The sequence below is a fragment of the Cariama cristata genome, unplaced genomic scaffold (assembly GCF_000690535.1).
Source record: "Cariama cristata isolate BGI_N322 unplaced genomic scaffold, ASM69053v1 scaffold14271, whole genome shotgun sequence".
In the NCBI taxonomy this organism is placed as follows: domain Eukaryota; kingdom Metazoa; phylum Chordata; class Aves; order Cariamiformes; family Cariamidae; genus Cariama; species Cariama cristata.
This window is the reverse complement of record NW_009597632.1, coordinates 1-10,175: the sequence shown is the minus strand read 5'-3', so window position 1 is coordinate 10,175 and position 10,175 is coordinate 1. Positions and strand designations below refer to the sequence as shown.

General features: G+C 36.8%; 1 protein-coding gene across 1 annotated transcript; it reads right to left on the bottom strand.

The window, feature by feature from the left end:
• Positions 1–1,450: 1,450 nt before the first annotated feature.
• Positions 1,451–9,970, bottom strand: NSMCE4A (non-SMC element 4 homolog A (S. cerevisiae); the record flags this gene model as incomplete). The annotated part of the gene is made up of 8 exons (XM_009708976.1): positions 1,451–1,534; positions 2,115–2,206; positions 2,915–2,963; positions 3,723–3,817; positions 4,303–4,393; positions 5,873–5,972; positions 8,588–8,739; positions 9,827–9,970. Coding segments are annotated over 8 exons (807 nt in total), but the record flags the coding sequence as incomplete, so codon positions are not given.
• Between the last annotated feature and the right edge of the window lie 205 nt (positions 9,971–10,175).

Below are 10,175 nucleotides of genomic sequence, written 5' to 3'. Positions count from 1 at the left end.
CCCTGCCCCTCAGCGCCCCGCCCGGGCGAAGCGGCGGGAGGTTGCCGCCTTCCGAGATGCAGGCCGAGCGCCAGCCAGGCCGGACGAGGCTTCCCCTCGTTTGCTGGATTTGCATTAACACATAGCTCTCAGTTTTGTTGTAGATGACCAAAGATAACCAAACTATGTTTTCGCATACCCTCAGAGCTTGGCCACATGTCATCAGCGCCCAGAAACAGGCGCTAACAGGGGTGCTAGTGGCAGCACCGCCGATCAATTGGTACCTAACTACCTCAGCTGCTTCATCAGAAAACCTGCCTAACGATGACAGAAAGGAATAAATCCTAAAAACTCCAGAGACAGGGGTCTTCCAAAGAGCATTTTCTGGAGATGGAGCTAGACTTTATTTATTTTGAAGAAAACAAGGTCATGGCCTAATATAGCTGTCCTGCCTAAGTTACAAAACCAAATACACGTGATGGACTTAAGAAAAAAGAAAAGGAAGGAGGAATTTTTATCTGTAGTTGAGACCAAATTTCCAAACTCAAACCTTAATTTCCAGAAGAGTAAGAATAGAAAGACAGTATCAATTTCTCCTGCAGCACCCAAGATCATCTAGGTAACCAGATTATCACAGCAGAGATGGTTAACCATGTAAATTCCACTTGCAAGTTGCTGTTGGGGAGGGACAAGGGATGAAAGACAGCATTTCCTTTCCTTTTTAGGAAAGCTTGTTAAGTGTCAGTAAACTTTATGTAAAGTAGTAAACTAAGCCATAATAAATAGAAAGTATATGGTAATAACTCTGTGACAGGTATAAACAAGCTTATGTAAAGTGTCGAGATGTTCCAATAAAAATAAATTTAATTTTACAATATATACATATAAAATCTTTTCTGAAGGAAACATTTTAAAATATTTTCTTTAAGGCACCTAGGGGGAAAGAAAAAAGAGAAGACAGTAAGACAATATGCATTAAGATTTGGAACTCACCAAACACCTGTGACAATAAAAGAATTCAGTCCTATCGTTGAGAGGATTTTAGAGGGAACAAGGCTGTCTTCCCTTCCTGCTGCCCTAAGTACTTCTTCAGATTACTCTATTAACAATATCGGCTGTCAGTAGGTTAAAAAAAAATAAAAGTACAAAAACTAAGCTATGATTCTTCATAGCATTGCATTCCAAGTATAAAGTTCCAAAAATTAACTCAAGTATATCTCTTAACTGACCATCAAATGTAAAAATAAAAGGTTTTTTCAGTAAATTACTGTGTGGAAGACTAGATTACATTTTGTTCCATGAAGAGATCAAGACTATAGAAATGTTCCAGATGTTATACAGTTACCCCGCTTATACTTTTTCTACATTTATAAGTCACAGGTAGTTTCCCTGCAGCTCTTCCACACACATAAGGAACTCATTCACTGTATCCTTATTTAGTTTGATTTATTAAAAGAACTTACTTGAAGAATTAAGCTATCTCCATTTCATCTTCATTTCTACGATAAAGAGGGCTAATCATGGGTTCTGTTATTTCATATGTTTCTACGATCTCCTGGTTAGAGATGACAAGAGTATGTAAGTTACAAGAGCTGAACTATTTCAATTTAATTGCAGTTACCACCAGGTAAGTAACAGTTTCTCATACTAAAGCACTATTTCAAATTACTAAGTTTCATCTGCACACTCTGAGTGAGGGACAAAGCAGAAGACTTATATGTGCTAAAAACTACTTTTTGGCTAAGACTTATTACAAACAGCAAACAGTGAGGAAATTGTATGGAGAACTTCCCCTCTAGAAGCAAGCATCATATATAAGGGAAGAAAGAGACTCCATAATTATGCAGCCCTCATATAAAACAGTAAAGGCAAGTCACTGCTCAACCTAAAAGCACTTAAACTGACCAGGCTTCAAGGATCAAAGATGAAACTGCTATCCCAGTTCTCAGTTTTCTTGCAGTTAAAAGCATTCATTAGATTTGTGATTGATCTGGAATCCATAAAATTAAATGTAGTGACAATATATACAGGACCACCTATCCTCATCAGAGTACATAACAGCACGATCTCAGATACATTCTTACACTTAAGAAAAAAAAAAATTAATCAAAAGTATCAAGTGCTATCTATTCTACCTTCCATTCTTGATGGTTCAGAGAGATGACAACCTGGTTCCGTGCTCCAGCACTATGGTCATCCTCCCTTCCCTCGTTGTCTTTTGAAGGTTCTGTTCAAAATACATTATTTTCAGAGTCTTTACACTTGTACATTAAGTTTCCTCCAGGAACACAAAAGCTTCACAAAAAGCAAATCCATTACACATGCTCCACTAAGCTAGTCTCTATCAATAGCCTGTACCATATACTTCTTAAGAAATTCCTTTAGTCTTACCTCCTAAAAATTCAGGAATTAACATTTCTCAGAATCCCAAAGGACCTAAGTATTTAATCCTTTATGAAATCCCACTAAAGTCTTAATGCCACTGATATCCCATGGGAATGAAAACCAAAAACCTCATACATAGGATGGCATTTCCTTTACAATCGTTTTGAAGTTGCAGCACTTCCCAACTCAGATAAAGGAGACTTCTTGCACACAAAAATATCTTTTCTCAGCGTAACAATATTCAAGCACTTATTAGTGAAAATATCACCTAAAATGAAAGGTAATAACCTTTTATTTCTATTAATAGAATTAATTTGTATAGATCAGCATAATAGCTTTTTTCCATATTTTCATATTTAGAGACTCAATCTCTTATGAGTTCCGCTCATAAATCTCTTCGTGCCTTCAATTATATTCACTGCATATCCCCGAATCTCTACTCTTACAGCTAAAAAACCTATATCTAAAACTTTGTGAACACATACGACGTAGCTACTTTCAATATTCCAACAAAAAGCGATTATAGTCTTTTAAAGCTATTATTTTTTACCTATTATTGGCAATTTATCGTCATCCAGTTTTAATCTTGCAAAACCATCCTAAAAGACAGTAGGATTTAAAGTTTCAGAAATTAGAGCTATCTAATTAGGATAATGCACTGACATTTCATATTTTTCATTAATATATTACATAATCATAAACAGGTACGCATATTGATAAAGACTCTTACTTAGCACAGCAAATAAGAAAAATTATATAAATATAGCACTTATTCATAAAGAATGCAGCTGACAGAGGACAGTTGGTAACTGTTGGATTACAAAAATTTGTTCTATTAAAAATCATTATTATTCATTAAATATACTTCAGTTAAGCCTTCATAATCACATCACTATTCACTATAAACCTGAATTTAGTCAAAATATTTTTATAAGTTTTTCTCTTTTCCCAAATTCATTTTATGTATTAGACAAACTAAGTATAGTTTGAAGAGCAAATCTACAGATTTGAAAAAGAACATAAACCACTGCACTGACATACTTTCCCACGACCTCAATAACTCTTCTATACTCTGCGACTACTCCTCTATAATCTAAAATAATGTGAGCTAGAATCCCTTTTTGAAAAGGGCAGTGACAGCAAAAATTTCACTATTGTTTCGTTATTAAATTGACTGTAGTAGAAAAGTCTAATAAAAAAAATTACCAAAATATGATAGACTTGCTTGTAGAAAATAAATTGGGATTCCTAATATTTAAATCCTAATCTGTCAATATTGAAGCCATAAAAACAACAAATCAGTATTTCTAAATAATTTCAATATCTAAAATAAGATTTCAGAACATGTCATGCCTTACCCTTATAATGAAGGACACATGAAAGATATTTTCCACAGTGCGTGCAAAAGAGTTTGGATCAATCACAAGATCAAAGAAGGAAATAGGTGTATCAGCTAGAGATGCAAAAATGGATTTGTTAAAAAACAAACAGGGGGAATACACAGAACTAGTATCTGTAAACACAAACTTAAGAAACTCAGTACTCGTTTTAAAAGCTAACTGAATGTTTATGTCAATTTAGTTACAATGCTGAATTCTCAGTTGCCTGCAGAAAGAAACAAAGTTTCTCCAGAATATTATTTTCTTCCATTTTTTGCCACACACACATACATGCACAGCAACTATTTGATTGCCTTCTAAAAAATGGCATGCTCTAATAAGAGGGAGAGGGTAGGATTTAAATTTACTTCGCAATCGAACAGCAACTGATTAGTGTTCGTAAAAAACACAGTCAGTATATATACTTCAACATAAAGATTTCTATCTGCAAACTCCACGTTATTTTGTTTCCATAGTTTAACCACTCTTAACTGTAGAAGATTAAGAGTATTCATTTTCTCAAATTAATGCTTTAAAAGCTTAATTGAATCATACTTACGATCATTTTTAAAATGAGTTTGCAATAATCCCAAGATCCTCTCTACTTCTTTTTCTGTAGCTTCCTGATGAGACTCCTCCATTTTTTTTAACTGGAAAAAAGAAACATCGTTTCACCTCAAATAACCACTATTGTAAGACAGGAATATGAAAATAGCCTTTTATGAACACGTAACATCAAAGATAATTTTTTCTCTCTACGCCACACACACACACAGTTACAGACACACTTATGCAAACGTGAGACAACTTACAAAGTGCTTTAGGAATCAATTCCCATCTTACAATATCAAACTGAAAGGCCAGAGTTTGTATGTTTTGAGTCTATTCACAGGTCTGCGCTTACTTTCCAATAGCTCTGTGGAACTGGGTTACCCCTAGAGGTACATAAGTCTGTGAGTTTACTGAAGAAGTTTATTTATAAGCGTAGAAGGGCAGTTCATTAAGATCTTCAACTTTTTTTTCAGAAAAGGCACCTAAGTTTACATGGAAGAAATGTCATGGCATGAAGTTTGACAAGATCAAAGGACACAATTATTGTGATGTTACAGATTTGTTCATGATCTCTAAAGCAGGGTGCTCCAAATTGTCCTTCAAGTAATCAGCAGAGTACCAAATTCACTTTTCAAGTACAGTCTTCAGTAACGTATTTGCTGTTCCTGTTGGCTAACACTTTCCCTTTGACCACCTTGCAACAAAGCAAGCTACAGAAACTTTCACTATATATCAACTATGTATCTAACACAGATTAGTAAGTATGCTGATCATCAGTGTTTACCTAAGCAAACCACAAAGAGCAGTCAGTCACTTCTGCAAGCAACTCTCTGAAACCCTCCCACTCCTTTTCTTCCCAGTACAAAGTGTATCAGAATAATTTCTATCACTATTTGGATTATTATGAAGCAGGCTGTATTTAAAAAGACATACTCAACATTTTGCCTCTATGTACTGGCATCATCAACCAGAGGTTCTCCATAACAACACGGTTTATTTTTGTTATGAAGCAGGCTGTATTTAAAAAGACACACTCAACATTTTGCGTCTATGTACTGGCATCATAAGCCAGAGGTTCCCCATCACAACATGGTTTATTTTAGCAAAGTTTCAAATGTAAGCCTCTCTAAGTATTCTCAGACTTTTGCCTTTCTGCCAGAGTAAAACAGAAAGAACAGGTAAAGAGAAAGCAGGGAAAATAGTGGTTAAGTGCGCTAATTAGTTTGCTGTTGTTAATGACATTTCTGGGCAAACACCACACAGTTAAACACCTTTTAAAGAGAAGCTGAAAACATGCTAAAGAAGCTTCTTTTTTGTTCCATTTCAAAGCAACAAGCATCAGAGCAAATAAGCTAATTTGAACTTGAAAAAAAACAGTCTGTACATCCTATTTCCTTCCACTCAGTGAAATTCTGCAGTCCACGTAAGACAAATCAAGAAGCCTAATAATGAAGTCCGAATCCTTTAGTACTACACAGTTAGTAACTACAAAACCCAAAACAACATGAACAGAAAGATTTAAGTCACTTCTAATAACTATACCATAACAAAGTGTTTAAAGATAACACTTCACAAACCTGAGCAGGCATTGCCCGTTTTTCTTCTCCTCCTGTAGCCTTTTTCTGCCTCTCAATCCGTTGCCTTGGTACGGGAGGATCAGACTTGAAAGATCCCAGCCTAACCGAAACAAAAAGAACACATATATGGAAATATGTTTTGCACTGTATGCTAAAAAAATCTATATACTGACCTTTGTTCTCCCGATAAAAGTGCAAAGTAATGACTGATATCTAAAAAAGAAAGCCTCATCACATTTAGAGATTTCTGTGAACAACCATCTCCAAAAGTTGCTCCCAATATACGTTGGCAGCCTCATACCAGAATTATCAACAGATGTATAAAATTTTATGCAATTATTCCAATTTTTTTGTTTTTTAAACTGAAAACTTTAAATCTACTTTTCGTAAAAGTAGTTGAGAAATGAAACAGAGTGTACGGTTTATATCCTCCAATATCTCCGTCTGAATTTATTACAAACTTTTCTGCCTGAAAACTCTCTCCACACAATATCTCTCTCTTTTTCATCTATTGTTTAGTTTCTGTAAGTTCAGGTTTGCAGTAAGCTTTTTTTTTCCCCAAAAAAAAGCCACAAGTTTTTAAAATATATTCTATCGATAGAACATTCAGTACACTAAGAAGAGATGCCACGTTTCTCATTAAACAACGTGAGTGTAATATACGTCCTAGATTTAGGCACTTTCTTGAAGTGCTTACCTCTCTCCATTGACTACATAAGGAACTTAAGCTCCTAACTTTGGTTGCCTTGAATCTCCACCAAGTTAGGTGCCTAAAGGAGAGAGTGTGAATTGAGACTCAATTCAAGTTAGTTCAGCAGAATTCTGCAGCACACATTTTTCCCTACCTTGGGTGAGTTGTGACCGCTCAATTTCAGAAGTCATGGACTGACCATGAAAAAAAAAAACAAACAAACCAAAACTCAGGACTCAGATAAGAACAGATCGAGTCAGAAATAAGTAGTTCTTTTCCTAAACTGAGAACTACACTTTATCATTTAAAATTAACACTTTGCAAATATTCACACATCCTCCATCAAAAGAAGCCTGTCATTACTTAAGATGTCAAAATGCAACCAATGAGGAAAAAAAAGGCTTTCTTGCAGTCAGTGTTGTCTTAAGATCATAAAAATGACTGGAAAATATACTTATTGTTCAGAGCTTACAGCTTGAAAGTGCAAACATAAGTTTGAAATACCTCAATTAGCTATCCAACATTAAAGATCAGATGTTGCACTCGCAGCTCAGGCGGCCAACCGCATCCTGGGCTGCATCAAGAGAAGTGTGGCCAGCAGGTCGAGGGAGGTAATTCTGCCCCTCTACTCCGCTCTGGTGAGACCCCACCTGGAGTATTGCATCCAGCTCTGGAGCCCTGAGCACAGGAAAGACATGGACCTGTTGAAGGAGGTCCAGAGGAGGGCAACGAAAATGATCCGAGGGCTGGAGCACCTCTCCTATGAAGACAGGCTGAGAGAGCTGGGGTTGTTCAGCCTGGAGAAGAGGAGGCTTCAAGGTGACCTCCTTGCGGCCTTCCAATACCTGAAGGGGGCCTATGTGAGAGATGGGGACAGAATTTTTAGCAGGGTCTGCTGTGACAGAACAAGGGATAATGGTTTTAAACTAAAAGAGGGTAGATTTAGACTTGACGTAAGGAAAAAATTCTTTACAATGAGGGTGGTGAAGCACTGGAACAGGTTGCCCAGAGAGGTGGTGGAAGCCCCATCCCTGGAGGCATTCAAGGTCAGGCTGGATGGGGCTCTGAGCAACCTTATCTAGTTGGAGATGTCCCTGCTCACTGCAGGGGGGCTGGACTAGATGACCTCTAAAGGTTCCTTCCAGCCCAAATGATTCTATGTTGTATGATCAAATTATTATATTCAGCATCTTTCTTACAATTACAGTGATACTTATTAGGGGGTGGAACAACTGCAAAAGCATAGGCAACTGAATAATATTCTGTCAGCTCTACTGTTGATAATTCAATTGAACTAGATCCTGCTATTGCAGGCTGACTTTATGAGAGATTTAAATCGGGAGTGTTGTCTATAAGCCAGATGACTAAGGGTCATTTGACAGCAGCTAAAAAGGCTCCTACTAAATGGGTTGCCTACGCATAAGGAGAGATGATGCTGACTCTATATAAGGCCACTTCCCAGTAATCAGGTGATTTCTTCTGAACACAGAGCCAGAAAGTAGATTCTAAAAGACAACCCATTAACACAGACATACAAGAAAAACTGTTGGTCTCTTCATGATAATAAAATCATCAGCTAAAAGATACAGACCCTGATGGACTGACTTTCCATAAATGTCTGAGAAAGAAAAAAAAAAAAAAAAAAAGGTTCTTCTAGTCATGATTCTGGTCGCGGCTTGTACAGGGAGAAAGATGAGGAAAAAGTCAGTTTTTAAAGGAAAGTAGATGACATCTACTGGTTTTGGTCTGAAACAGGTAAATCAAGAGTACCTTGCTATCTCTACTAGATACAAGTGATATTATTTTGTAGCTAACCCAAATCAAAATGAAAGACAGAAATATTACAAAATATTTTGGAGACAAGGAGTTCACTGTACCATAGGAACAGAGATCACACAGAAGTTCTTGTTGACACTCTGTGACATGAGATTAAACTCTATTCAAGCCCAGGGCATTAAAGATAAGAATCAACTAAGGCCATTAGCTTTGGCTGCAGTATATACTATTTCCTTAAATAAACTTACATATAGTGAAAAGAAGGTGCTCTTCTGAAGTACTTTTCTGTTTCTTCTCCCAGTTTATGCCAGGCATTGCTAGGTAAATAGCCACCTGAAATGCCCTCAGGATCACTATCATTTTCTTCTGCTTCTATGCGATTTATACCCATGAAGGTTAGCTACAAAAAAAAAAAAAAGCTGCAATGAAAATTCACTTAGATCAGTAGATATGTTAATGGTGAAATACTGTATTATGGTGCTTGTCCTGTTAGATTAATATTTAATATCACTGCATAAGAACCTCAACTTTCCTGAAGATACTGTGAAAGCAGAAAAACACTCACATACAGACTTCTTGTATTCAGCAAGCATCAGCAAGCAATGACAAAAAGAGCTATAGATAAATAAAACTGCCTATACTCCCAATAGAATTTCAATAGTCTGTGAAGTAGCAAAGCATTACTTAAATTGCACTATATAGCTAAGATGTCTCACAATTTCTGAACACCACACACTTCCAGGAAGCCCAGCTCCTCAAATACCATAAAACAACTTATTTGGCCCAACCTTGCATCCACCAATCCAGACTTCCCCAGGAAAAACTTCAATAAATTAACTGAACTTGATAGTTTTTGATATTGCAGAGCTCTAGACTTGACCAAAGACTCAAGACTCCTTATTAATCTGCTATAATGTAAGAGAATATTTTCAGGGAGAGAAAAAAAAAAAAAGTAGTCTGCTTCAAAGCTGTTCTGAACTGACCCTTCCACCCAGTCACAGTACAAAGAGACAAACATATCAAGTCCAAAAGCATGCAAGTAATCCAAAGTCCCATTTCACGTCAGTGATACAGGGCCTTAAGAACTCCATCCAAAAACATACAAAGCAGTGGACAGGATAAAGAAACTACTTAGCTACTGGGAAACTACAAAACAGTGAGTATTAGAAAAGTGCACAAGACTACCCTACCTTAAGAGCACAAACTGACTGAACTGTGATAAAGCAGCAGCAGTGAAACAATGGGGGGCGATATCTGCATTTTAAGTTAGATTTTCCCCTATGCATATTGGAAATGCTTAATATATAGTTCAAAATAATTAACAACACTAACCAGAAAGTTAATCAAAGAAACTCATAGCAAGAATGTTAAATTCCATCAGAACTGTCACGTACTGCCTGACAATCTGAGGCTTTTATTTTGTGATCTGTAACAAACAGGGCAAACCTCTAGCAAAATTGTTGGCAAATTCAGAGTCTGGAACTTACCAAATCTTCCGCAAATGCTAGTGAATCAAATGTTGTCATCGCAGAGTGCAGCTCATTGGCTTTCTCCTTTCCTAGATTTGATGCTAAGACAAGAAATTGGGCATCCAGCGCTGCCTCTCGTGCACAGGAAACTGTTATGGAAAAGATTTTATGTTAATAACACGGATTTGCCAAAAATATAACTCAAAAGATAAATATGTCAATGTAAATGCCAAAAACAGCTCAAAGAGTTGCAGTCAACAGCTCGATGTCCAAGTGGAGACTGGCAACGAGTGCCATTCCTCAGGAGTCGGTATTGGGATCGACAACACCTTTGTCGCCAACATGGACAGTGGGATTGAGTGCACCC